Source organism: Tursiops truncatus, chromosome 10 (genome assembly GCF_011762595.2).
Source record: "Tursiops truncatus isolate mTurTru1 chromosome 10, mTurTru1.mat.Y, whole genome shotgun sequence".
NCBI classification, from domain to species: Eukaryota; Metazoa; Chordata; class Mammalia; order Artiodactyla; family Delphinidae; genus Tursiops; species Tursiops truncatus.
In genome coordinates, this window is record NC_047043.1 from 101,181,767 (window position 1) to 101,197,282 (window position 15,516).

Here is a 15,516-nt window from a genome sequence, read left to right on the forward strand (position 1 = left end):
CTTGGGGTGAAGCCTTCCATACCCCAACTCCTCCACCCAGCCTTCCAAGGACAAGCCCTCTACTCCCTCCCTCCTCCCCCTGGAGGGTTGCTTTGGGACGGGCCAGGGAGATGCCTCAAACTCCACTTCTACAATGCTCTGGTGTCTGGAGTTGGGGAGTTGGGGGGGGGTGCAGGTGGGGCAGGGAGAGGGGCTTTGTCTGCACTTAGCCAAGTCAGCCTGGAAGTGAGGCAGTTGTGTGTGTGCCAGATGTGTGTGTGTGTCAAGCTACATTTGAGTGTGTGCATGTGTTCATGTCCGTGTGGCCCAGACCTCCTGCCTGAGGATGTCCACGCGGCCACAGCTGTGTGTGCTAACGCGTGTGCACGGATATGTGTGTGGCTGTGTGAGCACTCCTGAAGGCGGGTTAGAGGAGGAGGCGCAGGCGTCTGTGTGCGTGCGTGTGTGAGCGCCTGTGCCCACGGCTCTGGAGGTCCCCGGTGAGAGAGTCTCGGAAGAGAGACGGCCGGCCTTTCTGAGCGCGCATCCCGGAGAGCAGGGGTGCGCCTGTGTGTGCGCCCCTGCGAGGGCGGGAGTGGTCTGGAGTAGTGGCGAGTAGGGTGTGTGCGCCCTGAGTGCCTACCGCCCCTCGGCCCGGCGGCTGGACCAGGGAGACAGGGCACAGAACCCCGGGCACCCTCCTGCCCCCCTGCAGCGCTCCCGCCCGCCCCCCCTCAAAGTGCTGTCGAAATAAAAGCAGAGGCGCTGCGGCCGAGGGAGGGAGAAGCAGCAGGAGCGAGAGGGAGGCGGCGGGGCCAGCGCCGCCGGGGCACGCCGCTCAAGTCTATCTCCCGGCTGCCGTCGCCCCCACCCCAGCCGGCCCCCGTCATCCACCCGGCGAACAAAAGCGGCCCGACGCGCACCATGCGGCCGTTCGCCGCGCCGCCCGGGCCCCCCTGGTAACGCCGTCAGCCTGCGCGGGATCCTTTGGGCCCCGCTCGCTACGCACCGCGCTGTGCGCCCCGCTCCGCCCCGGCCCCGTCCGCCCGGGGGCGCCGCCCGCCACATCTCGCTCGGTAAGTCGCCCCTTCTCCGCCTGGCCAGGGCCCTTCCAGCCCCCAGGCTCGGCCCAGCTGGCACCCTAATCGCGCGGTCTGCCTGGCCCAGTGGCCCCTTAAGTGTGGCCTTCGGGGCTCGCCCTGGCTATACCAGCGCCTGGAACCCCAGGTCATGGGGGCCTAAACCTGAGGGAGCGTTTGGAGAGTTGTGGACAGCAGGCCCGCCTGGGGCCTGCCGCCTTCCCATTTCTCGGACGGAGCCGTAGGCCTCGAGGCCCGGTTATTCCGAGAGCCGCAAAGCCCCGCCCCGCCCAGCCCCAGTGCTGGGCCCTTTGTCTGGGCCGCCCCCCACCTCCGGGCCGCGGCGGCGATGCGCCCGAGCCGGGCCGTCGTTCGCCGGCTGCACCTGCCGGCTGGTCCCGTGCGCCGGCTTTGCGCGGCTTAACCCGGCGCGCTCCTGCGTGCGCCCCCGGGCGCCGCGCCCCGCGGCCCTTTATCCTGCGTGGCTGGGGTGCGGGTGGGGGAGAGCACGGGGTCTGGAAGTCTCCCCCCTGCCCTGAGCCGGAGTCGGAATCCTTTTAGTGGGATTTCAATAAGAATGGGGCCGCCGCGGTCTCGGGATCTGCCTCCGGGAGGCGGGAGGCGTAGACGGCGGCGGTCTGGTCTGTCTGGACCCAGGGCATTTAGAATCCTTCGGCGGAGGCCAGGCTTGAACTCCAGGTTGCCTCGGCAGCGAGGGGAAAGCTCTGGCGTTCAGGGCCCCCGGATGTGGCGGCCGCTCCTTTCCCGGAAAACACGGAAGGAAATTCGTTGTTTTGGAAAAAGCCACGTCTCCCGGGGTCGGGAACATTTGGCAGTGAGCTCTGGGTCTACGCAGGCACCTCGCGCTGCGATTCGTTCATGAGCAGGCAGGATTCGAGAAGCAGGTAGGGCCAGTGCGGCTGCCCAGGCGTCTGGGGAGCGTTTCCCAGACGGGTTGACAAATTGCAAACAAATTGCGTCTAACGAAACGGATTTACCAGTTGTCCTGCTGCTGGGCTGCGGGGCTGCCCGGCCTCCGAGCACACCGTGGCAGTTCATGGAGGAGGGAGAAACGCGGCTCGATTGTCTGCAGGTCTCAGCAGGGCCCCTTGCTGTCGGGCTTGGAGGTGGCGGTTAGAACCTCGTAAAGAGATCCAGGGTCTCCGAGGAGCCTGCACCCAGGGTGCGGACACGAGTAGGACGTTGGACCCTGGTCTTTACAATTCAAAAAGGCCCGGAAAACGGTTGGGGTGGGAGAATTAGCATGGTGGCGGGAGGAGAGGGAGACTTCAGATTTTGGGGGCTGGAAGTGAACCTGAGAGAGCAGGAGGGGCTGTTGGATCCCTGGTTGCCTCACTGGGGAGCCCCTCTGGAGGATGGCTGAGGCCCGAGAAGACCTGAGGCCTTGCCTTAGAGGGGACATCTGAACCCCTCTGGCTAGAGCGGCCCCCACTTCCTCCTCAGTACCCCTCGAGGCACATTGCCAGTGAGGCCGCTGTGCTGCAAATTAAATATCCCTAAGAAAGGCAGCCCCTAAGCAGACGGATTTCTTTAAACGCGCCGTCCACTGCCGGCCAATTAGATGCCCATAGGAAAAGGTGAGAATTAGGTTGCAGAGAGAGGGCAAACTTATGGTCCCAGAGGGGCCGCCTCAGGTGAGCCAAATTGAAACAAAGGGCAGGGAGGGGAGGGTCGCACAGGATGGGGAACACCTGGGCAGCTGAGTGCCGGGGCCGAGGCCTTGAGGGTCTCTAGAACCGGGCATCGGATCTCTGCACCCGGGAGGCTCCGAGCCGCGTTCTGCTAGGGAATCTCCGGTCATTTGGAAAAGGTCGTTAGAAAATTCAGTTTTGCCGCTGCCCTTCCCCAGTCCTTTATAAAATCTTGTTCCCATGTAAGGAAAGTCACAGCTTTAGTGCGACCAAAGGGCAACGGCCCGCATTTGCAACAATACTTGGGAGTGAACAAAAAAAAAAAAAAAAAAAAGAAGGAAAAAAGGAACGTGTCCCTCTAAACGTGTTCTGGAGACCCCAAAGTCCGAGGCCGTAAACCGAAATAAATCCGCCCTCCGAAGCCCCGAGGATGCCCACCCCAGTCCATCCTGGGAGCTGACCTGACCCTCCCTGGAGGTTTTTTCCATCCGAAGTAATGAGATGGTCTCGGCTGCCCGGTGGGCAAGGCGCCTGGTTATGTCCATCGGTCTGTCTGGCAGGCACACTCAACCAGCGGGACCCCCCCCATTATGGGCCAGCTAGGGGCCCTGGGGCCTGGTGCCCCGCTTTTCTCTCCCAGACGGGTTAGTTCCTGCTGGAGAACGCAGCAGTCCCGCGTCCAACGCAGGAGCTCCAGCCAACGTGGAGGCCTCAGACAAGCCGGCTGCCTGCCTGCCTTTTGCAGGGAGGCAACCCCACGGCCTCGAGAGACCCTGGTAGGGTTCCCCTTTCCCTTTTTTTCTCTAGGCCCGGATTGCGGGAAGGGAGGCTGGTGCCGATCTCCCGAGGCCCCTGCTCGAGCATTGCTTAACTGCCCAGCTAAGCTCCTCTTCGCGGCGATTTTCTGAGCCGCCGATCGGGGTAATTAAATCCCCGCCCGCGCTCCGTGCTGCGCCAGGCCGGCGGGCAGAGAAGGGCTGCCGTTCGGGCAGGGGCCCACCCGGGCGGGTCACCTCCATCCCGGCAGTGGGCAGGACGCTGCCCCGGAGGGGCTTCAGGCTGCCCCGGAGGAGCTTGAAGCCGAGCTCGCGGTGATGAAACTGCAGACCCACCCAGAACCGGAGATAATTTGAACCGCGCCTTTGGGGGGAAAAAGGCGATTACCTGCTTTCCTGAGGGCTGGGAACGACCACCTCCCTGCGAGCCGAGGCTCCGATCGCGGCCCCGCGGTAAGCTTCCGCTCGGCTCCGGCGTTCACCGCCTCGCGGCCGGCCTGAGGGTCGGGGGCCTCCCGCGCTCGGTCCTGGGGTTTGAGCTCCTGTGGGGCAGCCTTGCCGGACACGGGGTATTGTCCCCGAGGCCATGTTGTCTTTGAGAAGCTCCTGCTGGGCTCCGAGGCGACGAAACAGGCTGGGAGGCTTCGCGGCGATCGCGTTTTAGGCGTTGATGAATCGTAAGCTAAAGGCGGGGAGGAGAAACAGACGTACGGAAAGACAGCGGGTCTGGGCCAGACCGCACGCGTTTCGGGGCGCGCGAACAGGGAGGCACGGAGGCCGCTCACCTGCCTGGTCCGGCTGCCGAGGCCCGGCGCCCGCGGCCTCGAGCTCCTGCTCCCGGCCCTGGCGCGCCTTACTCGGCGGGCGCCGGCCTCCTCTCCCGCAGACCGGAGTTTCGAGAAGCCCGGGCCCCGCGCGCCTTGGAGTGGAGCGGAGCGGGAGGCGCGCGGGCGGCCAGGGCAGACGGGCCCCAAGGGCCGGAGACGCGTGGGTTCCCAGCGGGATGGGGCTCTGCACCACTGTCCCCGCGCCTTTACCTGCGCCAGGGCCTCGGACAGACGAACGGACAGCCGGACGCAGAGGCAGGAGGAGGCCCCCAGCCCGAGCCCGCGCCCCCTTGGCGCTGCCCAGAGCTGGCCTGGGAGAGGGTGACGGGGGCGCGCCGGCGGAGCCGGGCCTGGCCTGGTGCCCCCCGAGCCGAGGGGACCGAGGGCTTTCCTCCCTCCTCAGATTATTAAAAAGTTCATTTCCTGGCGAATCGGGTGACGTCAGGGGCCCGGCGTCGCGGTGGCGGGGCTGCCCGGCCGGAGAAGCCGCCTCCAGTTACCCAATTACCGACTGTCAATCCCGCCGCCCCTCCCCCCACCCTCCCGGGGGTGGCCGGGGCCCCGGCCCTCCCCCCTGCTGCGGACCCACCTAGCATCCCTCTGGGCTTCTACCCCCGAGAGCTGTGGAACAGCGAGGGGAGGGGGCTGAGGATGTCGATTACTCCCCATTACCCCCGCACCTGTCTCTTCATCCCCCCCCCATTTTTTTTTGTTCCCGACCCCCCTCCTGGGCCGTAGGCTCCCTTCAAGCCTTGGTCTCCTCCGTCTATACAATGGGAGAGAGCAAAGAGATTTGTGCACCCGGCCCACTTCACCCACAGAGCCGGATCTCTGGACTGGAGGCTTGTGGAGAGCAGTTCCAGGTGACTTAGGGGACGGAGTTCTCAGACCACCATCTCCCTCTCCCCAGGGGCCGCCTTAGGGACCCCCCCCCCCCCTTCCCGAGGAAAAAAATGCCTCCTCCTGCCCGGAGGCGTCTCCTTCGAGCCGGCGCCGGCGCCAGTCCGGGTCTGCACGGCCTCGCCCCAGGCAGTTCGGCCCGTTGGTCTGCGAAGGCCACGCCCGGGAAGGGGACGCCCCCTCCCCCTCTCCGGAGCCGCCAGCCAGGCCACCTCCACCAGGTCAGGCCGTCCTAAGCGGCCTCTTGTCCGAGGCCCAGGTGCCCACGGGGGCCCTGTAGTTCCTGCCCCTCACCGATCCTGCTGTCCCGCAGCAGTCCTCCCACCCCAACCCCCACCCCCCGCTTAGCCAGAGCCCCAATTGGGGCAGGGAACGGTGTCGGTAGGTAGTTGGACTCCCATGGCCACGTTCAGTGGTAAAGGAGGTGGGATCCGAGAGAGTGGTAGGGCTGGGGTCCCGGGGAGAGGACACCCAAACACCCAGAGGGTGCGCGGCCCAGGCTCCCGGGGAGGGGGCCCAGTTGGAGGTTAGTTACTGGGAAGAGGGCCCGGAGGTTAGGGGAACCAAGAGTGTCCGCAAGAGGGGGCGCACAGTCGGCCCGCGGGGTGCGGGTCCTGGGGTGAACGTCGGCAGCAGGGGCCGCCGGGAGGGCGCGGGGAGGAGGCGGGCAGGCGCAGGGGGGCAGGCCCGCGGGTCCGTCCGGGAGTCCAGGGGACCGGGAGTTGCGGGCGCAGCCAATGGGGGGCGGAGGCTGGGCGGCGCGCGGCGCTGATTGGCTGGCGCGGGCTTCTTAGGCGTGCGCGGCCCCCGCTTCATGTCTGTGCAGGAGTCGCGAGCTGGCGCCAGGGCGGCCGGAGGATGCCGAGGGGCCGGAGCCGGGCGGGCCGGAGGCCGAGGCGCGCGCTGACCCCCGCTCCCACCCCGTGAGCCCCGCCATCCGCCCGACGCGCCGTCCCTGAGCCCGCCGCCCCCCGGGCTCCCGCCCGTGCTGCCCGCTCCGAGGCCGCGCCCCCCTCCCGCGGCGCTGCGTGTGTAAGTTTGGGCTTCGAGAGCGGGCCGGGGGCCTGGGGCGCGCCGGGCTCTGAGAGGTCACTGCGGGGGCCTGGGCCCTGCGGGCCAGGCTGCGGGTGACTGCTTTGGTGTGCCTCGGTGAGAGGTCCTGCTCGTGTCGCCGGGGAGTGCGCGCGGGGGATGGGGGTGGGCTGGCTCTGGGCTCGTGGGGCAGCGTGTGTGTTTGGGGAGGCGAGGTCAGTCCGTGTCAGCGCCAACTGTAGTTCTGTGCGTGTCGCTAGCATCGTGTGCCGCCGTGGGTGCTCGGGCGCCTGTCTTCAACTTCCAGTCGGTGTTTATGTGTTTGTGTACAGGGCTGGTGCGAGGGTGGGGGGGGGGGCGGTGAGCGTCTGGCTGAAGTGCGACTCTGCGCGTTTGTTGGGGCCGCTGGTGTCGGTGCTTGGCCCCGCGTGTGACCCCGTGCGCACAGGTGCGTGGCTCCGGGACCCGGGTCACCGTGGGAGCGTGCGTGGCTGAGCCGGCTCCCCCACTCTCCTTTCGTTTTGAGCTTTGGGCTTTCCTCCCAGCCGGGACCGGTCTGCGGCTGAACTCGGCTGGGGCGCAGCGGCGCGCGGGACACCGTGTGGCGGGGCTTTGGGGGTGTCGGGCCGTGGTGGCGCCCCTCACGCCCCCTTCCGTCGTGCAGGGACGCCGCCACCGCCTCCGCCCAGGTCCCGGGCCTCCGCCGCCGGCCATGGAGGCGGCTCCGGAACAGCCGCGCTGGATGGCGCACCCCGCCGTGCTGAACGCTCAGCACCCAGACCCGCACCACCCGGGCCTGGCGCACAGCTACATGGAGCCCGCGCAGCTGCTGCCTCCCGACGAGGTGGACGTCTTCTTCAACCACCTCGACTCGCAGGGCAACCCGTACTACGCCAACCCGGCCCACGCGCGGGCGCGCGTCTCCTACAGCCCCGCGCATGGTGAGCCGGGGCCCGCGGGTGACTGGGAGCCCAGACGCCGAGCGCCCGGCGCGGGAGGGGACGAGGCCCGGCTGCCTGCTTCCCGGATGTGGGATCCGCAGGAATCGGAGCAGCTGAGAAATCGGGCCGGGAAAGGAGCGGGGCAGCGGCCTCTTGGGGAGGGTCTGGGCCCCTTAGGGCTTCTGCCCGTCTCCAGCTGGCCTGTGAGGGTTTCCTCCAGGCTTGTTCGGGGGTCCTTGTGTGCCACTGGTCCTTCCCCTCCGGACGGACATTCCTGACTATTGCCGGTTGGGGTGTTACATTTCTGGTTTTCTTTGGGGAGGGGTCACTTGGTTGTGGGGAGTTGTGGCCCTGTGTGTCCGTGTCCCGGCTCGGCGCAGCCTCGTGCACCCTGACCCCTCTCCCTCCCCCCGCAGCCCGGCTGACCGGAGGCCAGATGTGCCGCCCACACTTGTTGCACAGCCCGGGGCTGCCCTGGCTGGACGGGGGCAAAGCAGCCCTCTCCGCGGCTGCAGCACATCACCACAACCCCTGGACCGTGAGCCCCTTCTCCAAGACGCCGCTGCACCCCGCGGCTGCCGGAGGCCCCGGAGGCCCCCTCTCTGTGTACCCGGGGGCAGGGGGTGGGAGCGGGGGAGGCACTGGCAGCTCTGTGGCCTCCCTCCCCCCCACTGCAGCCCACTCGGGCTCCCACCTCTTCGGCTTCCCACCCACGCCACCCAAAGAAGTGTCTCCCGACCCCAGCACCACTGGGGCTGCCTCCCCAGCCTCCTCCTCCGCAGGGGGGGCTGCGGCCCGGGGGGAGGACAAGGACGGCGTCAAATACCAGGTGTCACTGACGGAGAGCATGAAGATGGAAAGTGGCAGTCCCCTGCGCCCAGGCCTGGCTGCCATGGGCACCCAGCCTGCCACACACCACCCAATCCCGACCTACCCCTCCTATGTGCCGGCCACCGCCCACGACTACAGCAGCGGGCTCTTCCACCCCGGAGGCTTCCTGGGTGGCCCGGCCTCCAGCTTCACCCCTAAGCAGCGGAGCAAGGCGCGCTCGTGCTCAGGTAAAGGCAGGGCCAGGGACCTAGTGGACGTGGGGACGGTTTGTGCTTTGCGGGGGAGGGGGCCGTGATATGGGAGATGGGGCAGTGTCGGTGTCCTGGATCCGGGATGGGTGACGTCCCTCTCTAATGGCCCCCAGCAGACCTTTGAGACCCCAGAACGGGGGACAAGGGACCCTAGAACTTTTGCCCTTAAGTGTTCCTGGTGGCCCCAAAGTTTATTGCCCATCCCCACTCCTCACCCTCCCCTCCGAGGTTGGCCACTGCCCGACCAGAACACACAACGGGAATCCCCCCTTCCCCTCCCTGCGTCTTAAGCGAAAATTCGAGCAGCCTCATGACTTAGCATGTGAGAGAATGCAATATGCAGGTGAGAGCAGTGAGGCGGTGTATACGTGCGTGTACATGTGTTTGTGAGCGTGTGTGCGTGCTGTGGGTGCACTCAGCCCTTCCCAGAGGCTCCAGACCCTTAAGGAATCTGGATCTCCGACTTCATCAGTCCGGGTCTTGGGATTTCGATGGCTCCCAATCTTCTCGGGAGATTTCACCCCCACCCCCCAGGCAAAGTTCCCGGGACCCGATGCCGCTCCCTGCCCCCTGGCACGTCCTTCACTCTCCCTCCCTGAGGGCTGGAGTGAGGGGAAGGAGCTGTAGGTGCCTCTGCCCCTCTGCTTCGGGAACTGGCTGGGACCGGGCTGGGTTGTCCAGGAATGCGGCTGCAGAGCGGATGCCGCTGTGGCTGGTGTGGGGCTCCTGCTGTCCACACCTCCTTCCAGTCCCTTTGAGACGGGGAAGAGGAAGATTTTTAAAACTTTTGCTGCTGAGTCCAGAAACCGCCTTTTCTTGCCCGTATGGACTGACAGCTTAAACTAAATGGGGAGAAATGTCCGGGGTAACAGCAGCTGTGTGGCTCCACCCTGCCGCCGCCAGTGCCCACTCCCGTCCCACCTCGGGGCCCTGTTTTGCTCAGACCAGCTCGCTTGCCTTTAATTAGTTCTTTCTCCCAAATTTGTTTTACATTCTATCTGAATTCCAGATGGCCCTTGAACAACAACAAAACAAAATACCACCACCACCAGACCAAGGTCACTTAGCCTACTCAGCCTCAAAAAACGAAAGGGCTTATTATTTATTTCATTTTAAAGGACAGCAACTTCCACCCCGGTCCAGGGCCTCGGCGGAAGGCAGGGAGGTGGGGGATTGAGAAGGAAGTGACCGTGGACGGACGGACGGAGAACAGAAAGACGGGGCTGAGGACACAGGACAGGGAGCGGGGACGCCGCTGGGGGGAAAGGACAGGGACAGAAGAGGAGAGGGACTAGGAAGGGGGCCGAATCCTCCCGGCCCAGCCGGCTTGAGCTGGCGACTCGTGCCCCCACCCTTGCTGCCGTCGGCGAAGTTTGCTGTAAATACCCTCTCCCGGGCCGGCAGTGCTGAAGATCCCTGGGGCCCTGGCCACGCTCCTCCCTCCCGCCCCATTCCCCTGCCTTAAGCTACTCTCCGAATCCCACCTCCCACCTCCGGGGTCCCTCTTCCCACCTGGCTGGAGCTAAAAGTCCCACCCTGAAGCAGCCTGGCTGGCCCGCCGGCCCCCTCCTGTGACTTTGTCGGTTGAACAGGCTGGCGTCTCCCCCTGTCCCCTTTCAGAAGGCCGGGAGTGTGTCAACTGCGGGGCCACGGCTACCCCTCTCTGGCGGCGGGACGGCACCGGGCACTACCTGTGCAACGCCTGCGGCCTCTACCACAAGATGAACGGGCAGAACCGGCCCCTCATCAAGCCCAAACGGAGACTGGTAAGAGCAGGGCAGCCTGGGCTGGGGGCGTCGGCCTGGGCGGGAGCTGACAGTTAATGACAAAAAGAGCAAACCTTCAAATACAGGTGCTCTGGCGCCTGAACTCGTCATTAAAATCACTTGGGTGTCAGTTGGGGTTGCCCGGCTTTTAGGCGAGATTTCTTTCAGGCCAGATTTCCCCTCTGCAGCCCACCTGGTACCTTCAGGGATCCCCCAAAGTTGAGCTTCCAGGGGCCCAAGTCCGGTCCCCTGGCCTCTGTTAAACTCCTTTTAAAAATAGGGCCGTGAAGTAATTTTCCTTGTAGCCCAGGCTGCTCTCCCTGGCTTCCCCACACAGTCTCCTCACGCTTATTTAAATAAAACACACACACCAACCACCAAAAAAAACCTGCCCTTTATTATTTTTCCATGGAGTCACCTATACTGTGTATTTTCATTTGAGTGATTTTAAAAAAATGCCCTTTCGGATCTCCTGCCGGAGTTTCCTATCCGGACATCTGCAGCCCAAAGATAAGGAAACTTCGCGTATCTGTTTCCGGACTCCGCCAGTTTTCAGTCTCTCCTCGGCTCAGTCCTGCCTCTCGCTGGGCTGTTTTGAAACTTCTAATACCCTCCACTCTGCAAATAATGCGTAAAATGCTAAGAATAATAAATATATTTTTTCAGGGCGAAGTGATTTATGAGGCTTAAATCGCTTGCTGCTTCGGGGGCCCCCTTTTTTTTTTTCCCTGGAGCGAGGGCGGGGTGAGGGCCCGGGTGGTGGAGGATGCGGGCTTGGTCCCTGAGTCAGAATTCCAGCTTCAGGCTGCTTACTCACCCTCACCCCTCCCCACCCCCGTGGCTGCAGGTCGGCCCCTCTGGACCAGGCTGGGGCCTGGGGCCACTCCCCGCCTCCCACCCCCACCCCTGCTGCCCGCGGTTCCCTGGGAAGTGCTCTTGTGGGTTTGCAGAGGGCGTTCTGCTTTCTGGGGTAAAGACTCTCTTGCCTCTTCTCTTGGGAGCCTTTAGCTCCCTTCTCCAGAAACGCAGACGTTTCCAGGTCACCTCTGCCCTGCATTTCCTGAGGGGCTAGGGGGCAGTTAGAACTCCGAGGATTGGGGTATGGGGTGCTGGACGCATAGACTGGTATTGTCCAATAAAAGCTGTGAAGATGGACACTTTGTGCGTCTGCCCCGTCCACTGTGGTTGCCTCTAGCTCGTGTTGGGACTAGTGATCCTTTGAAATGTGGCTGGTGCAGTTGAAGCAACTGAATTAAATTCTAGTTCAGTTTAACTTAAATGGCCACAGGGCTAGTGGCTACTGCATTGGACACTGCAGCTCGACTCCCTGAGCATTTCACATCCCTGCCCTGGGCAGCTGCAGGGCCCCCTCCTCTGGCCTCAGGGGTTCAGGCACGCCCAGGATTATGGGTTTTCTGGGAGTGCGGCTCCAGACCCAGGTGCTCCAGGGGGCCCAGCTAGCCTTCTCAACCAGAAGACCCCTTCTCAGAGCCTCAGTTTCCCCATCTGTAGCGTTAGATTGTTTGGTGATGGGGGAGGTGGCTACGTGTTCCTTCCAGCTCTTGCAACCCCTTTGATTCTGAGATCAGGCTTCAGAGAGTCCTTTATTCTAAAGTTCTGTGACGGTTTAGGTCTCCGATTCTAGAATTCCACGGCTCTGAGATGCCTTGATTCCCCTGTGAGATTTGCTGCTCCTGGGCTAAGCTGGCGGGGGCCGGGGTGGCGCGAGGGTCTGGGAGAAGGTGGGGGGGGCCGTGGGAGCCCAGCCTGCTGACGCCACGCCTCCCCTCCCCCCTTCCCTTCCAGTCGGCCGCCAGGAGAGCGGGCACCTGTTGTGCAAATTGTCAGACGACAACCACCACCTTATGGCGCCGCAACGCCAACGGGGACCCTGTGTGCAACGCCTGTGGCCTCTACTACAAGCTGCACAATGTAGGTCCGCCCGCCTGGCCCGCCCCGCCTCCCGGGGGACCGCTGCGCTTCGCGCGGCAGCCTCCAGCGTGGCTTGGCTTGGGAAGCCGCCCCGAGCGCCAGAAGGGCTTCCCACGAGGGGGGCGAGCTGGCTGGCTGGGAGGATGGGAGGGGCAGGGGCCGGTGGGTCGAGGACAGCGGTATCTCGGCTTTGGGGTGGGGTTTGGGGGGCGGCGCTGGCACCTCGTGGGCCGAACGCCCTGCAGGCTGCCGGGCAGCCCCACGCAGTGAAAGGCGCCTTTCTCAAGATGGCAGCGGTGCTGGCGGCAAGACGGTGGTGGGCGGTGGGCCTTTGGAAGTGGGCCCCCTCCCCGCCCCGTGCGAGCTGGGGGTGGGCTTCTTGCTCTGGGAAGGGAGCTCCACCCCCTGAAAGCTCCGTGGTCGCCCCCAGGTGAACAGGCCGCTGACCATGAAGAAGGAAGGCATCCAGACTCGGAACCGGAAGATGTCCAACAAGTCCAAGAAGAACAAGAAGGGGGCCGAGTGCTTCGAGGAGCTGTCCAAGTGCATGCAGGAGAAGGCCTCCCCCTTCAGCGCGGCTGCCCTGGCCGGACACATGGCGCCTGTGGGCCACCTCCCGCCCTTCAGCCACTCGGGACACATCTTGCCCACCCCGACGCCCATCCACCCCTCCTCCAGCCTGTCCTTCGGCCACCCCCACCCATCCAGCATGGTGACCGCCATGGGCTAGGGACCGCCCCCCACGGACCGACAGACAGATGCCGGGGAAGGCGCTCCCGGGACGGGGGGGCAGGGACCAGACCCTCGGCTGCCCGTCCCTCCCCGGAGGCTGACGCTGCCCTGCCAGCCCAGCTGGAGCCCCGCGCTGCCTCACCTGTGGGCCCGTCGGCCGTCACTGTGAAGATGCTCCCTGGGCTGGGAGGCTGCCTCGGCCTCCCAGGTGGGGCCTCCACCACGGATAACTGTTTGGCGAGCAGAAAGGACAACTTTACGAAGACTGGGGGCAAGGGACCCACGCAGGAAACCGCGTCGTGGAAGGAGGAGGGAGTAGAGGCAAAAGTAATTTATTTGCTCTTGTTTCTCACGAGGACTGGGAGACTTGGGCGGTCTGAGCTGCCCCAAGTTCGCGGGGCTTCCTCGGCGCCAAGGGCCACTTGACCGTTCCCCGTGCCCGGCTCCGGGGGCAGGTCTTCGGGGACCTCGGCCTGCACCCTCTCCACTGGCTCCCTCTCTGAAAGCGCTGAACCCAGGCCGGGCGCAGAGGGCAGAGACAATCACGGGCGGTCCCGCGCAGATTCCCAGGCCGGGGCTGGGTCACAGGAAGGAAACGTTTTCTTGAGAGGGGAAGCGTCTCTCCGATTGCTCCCCTGGCCTCTGAGGCTGAGGCTGGGGTGACCCGTGCGCCCTAGACGGGTCTGAGCTACAGCCACCTCCTCTGCTCGGCGGACCCCTGTACATACATCCTCCTTCTGCTAACCCCTAAACCCCCTCCTCTCCAACTCCGAGACAAAAGAAGAAAATGTTTAAAAAAAAAAAAACAAAAAAAACCTACATAAGCTTAACTCGCCGATGAGTTAGTTGTTTTATTTTTAAACTCTTTTTGGGTCCAGTCAATTGTACGTTGCCACGAAAGCCCTTGCTATGGAAAGGAATAAAACCTACAAACCAAGGCTGTAGCTTCGCAGTTATTTTTGGAAAAGTTCTCAGATCCCACGGCCCTAGGACGGGGAGCCAGGGGCCAGGGGTGGGGCCTCGGCTGCTCCTGGCTTCCAGGGGGCTGACCTGGCAGGTGGCGAAGGCAGGAGCTGGGGGTGGGTCAGAGCCAGGACCGAGCGAGAGGCCACGACCCTGCTGGGTCCTGGGAGGTGCCAGGGTTCTGCTCTGCCTTGCTGTGGCTGTCTGGATCCTTCCCAAGGTACAGCTGTACATAACTGTGTCCGAGCTTAGATTCTGTATGCGGCAGTGGCGGGGTGCGGTGGCCAGCAAGGACCCGGCCCAGGAAGAGGGTTGTGCTGATATAGTCCAAGTGCAATATGGGGGGCACCACAGCCAGAAGTAACTTATTTTGTACTAGTATCCGCATAAGAAAAAGAATCGGCAGTATTTTCTGGTCTTATGTTTTATTTGGCCTGTTTTATTTTGGATTAGTGAACTAAGTTATTGTTAATTATGTACAACATTTATATATTGTCTGTAAAAATTGTATGCTATCTTCCTATTCCTTCAAAGTGAAAACTGTTAAGAGTAATAAAATACTTTTTGTGAATGCCTCTGGCCTGTCTTGTGGGCTCCTGGGGCTCCTGGGTCCCAGCTGCTGAGGTCATTAAGACCGAATCAGTCCTGCAGCCGGTGATTCGGATGGAAGGGCCCCTGGAACAGGAGAGGGGCCCTGTCTGGCCGGGGTCTGAGGTCCTGACCCTCCTCCCCTGAAAACTGCTCCCGTCTGAATTCTGGTCCTGGCTGGGTGGATACCGGGGAGGCTCAGGAAGGCTACGGGTTCTGCAGCCTTTAGCCCACGTTCTGACCCTTTTCCTAAGGGCTCACAGAACCCAGCAAGGACTGATCCCCCTCCCCATGCCGTCCTCTTCCTTCCACGTTCATTGACAAACCTGGTCACCAGTGTCTTTGATCACTCATGTCATTGACGGCTGTTCTCTTTAATCAGTGATACTGGTTATTGGAGACAGTCATCATGACTGATATTCCTGATCAATGACATGTCTGATCACTGGAGCCTGTGACCACAGACATCTGATTACTAACAATTGATCGCCAACATGTGATCACCAATAGTTCATCGATGCCCTCTGATCAGTGATGTGTCTGATCACTGACATCCACAAGATGTGATCACCGATGTCTCCAGAGACTGACCGTGCTCACCAATAATAGGTCTGATCATGAATATCTCTTACCACCAACGTTCCACACCTCGTCACCAGTATTTCTGTCCAGTGTGTCTGGTTGCTAACATCCGATAACCGCCACGTCTGTGATCGCCGGGACCTCTCATCACCCATGTTTCCTGATGACCAGCGTGCTGATCGCCACTGCACCCTGTCTCTAACGTCCTAGGTCATCAACAAGTATGATCACCGGTGTCACTGATCACTATTTTTCTCATCAATGACAGATCTGATCACTCATATGGGATCAGCATCTCCAAGCACACAATTTCTCATCACTGATGTCTTCTTAGCAATGTCCTTGGCCACTTTTCTCCAATCACCAACATCTCTAGCCAACCATGTACGTGATGGCCAATGCCCCTGATCGTGGACTCTTACCGTCAAGTTTTCTGACTACCAACATGGTCACCGTCACACTGGTTACTAATAACCCTGACTGCTCAGCGCTCATCATCGTGTCCTACTTCGGTGGCTGCTGGGTCTTCTCACCTTCCAAGTCCCCGACGACCAATGTCCCTTATACCCCGATCGCCAACCTCCCTGGTCGTGGGTATCACCAGTCACCTGTGTCTCTGATCACTTGATTCTCTAAGCATCAATGCCTTTGATCCCTAGAAGATCACACACCACCAAGATCTCTG

At 62.7% G+C, this 15,516-nt stretch overlaps 2 protein-coding genes across 4 annotated transcripts in view; one reads left to right on the forward strand and one right to left on the reverse strand.

Moving 5' to 3' along the window:
* Nucleotides 1–815: 815 nt before the first annotated feature.
* Nucleotides 816–14,236, forward strand: GATA2 (GATA binding protein 2). Of its 3 annotated transcripts, none has more exons than XM_033865542.2 (6): nt 816–1,055; nt 6,910–7,186; nt 7,603–8,244; nt 9,889–10,034; nt 11,841–11,966; nt 12,397–14,236. In XM_033865542.2, exons 2-6 carry the CDS (start codon nt 6,958–6,960, stop codon nt 12,694–12,696), a joined length of 1,443 nt encoding a protein of 480 aa, XP_033721433.1. In that variant the 5' UTR covers nt 816–1,055; nt 6,910–6,957; the 3' UTR covers nt 12,697–14,236. The 3 variants fall into 3 exon arrangements, with proteins under 3 accessions (XP_033721433.1, XP_033721432.1, XP_073643881.1); XM_033865541.2 differs by lacking the exon at nt 816–1,055 and adding an exon at nt 6,040–6,245; XM_073787780.1 differs by lacking the exon at nt 816–1,055 and adding an exon at nt 6,260–6,362.
* EEFSEC (eukaryotic elongation factor, selenocysteine-tRNA specific) overlaps nt 10,410–15,516 on the reverse strand; it is a 207,980-nt gene continuing 202,873 nt past the window's right edge. Inside the window, exon 9 of the transcript XR_012323953.1 lies at nt 10,410–13,275. The gene's annotated coding sequence lies outside the window, so the exon portion shown is untranslated. The remainder of the gene's footprint in view (nt 13,276–15,516) is intronic.

What these genes read in the sequence shown, in the direction of transcription:
- GATA2 (XM_033865542.2), top strand. Translation starts at nt 6,958, where the DNA reads ATGGAGGCGGCTCCGGAACAGCCGCGCTGGATGGCGCACCCCGCCGTG. An exon ending in CAAGGCGCGCTCGTGCTCAG is followed by an intron (nt 8,245 to 9,888) that starts GTAAAGGCAGGG and finishes GTCCCCTTTCAG; the next exon opens with AAGGCCGGGAGTGTGTCAAC. An exon ending in TCTACTACAAGCTGCACAAT is followed by an intron (nt 11,967 to 12,396) that starts GTAGGTCCGCCC and finishes GGTCGCCCCCAG; the next exon opens with GTGAACAGGCCGCTGACCAT.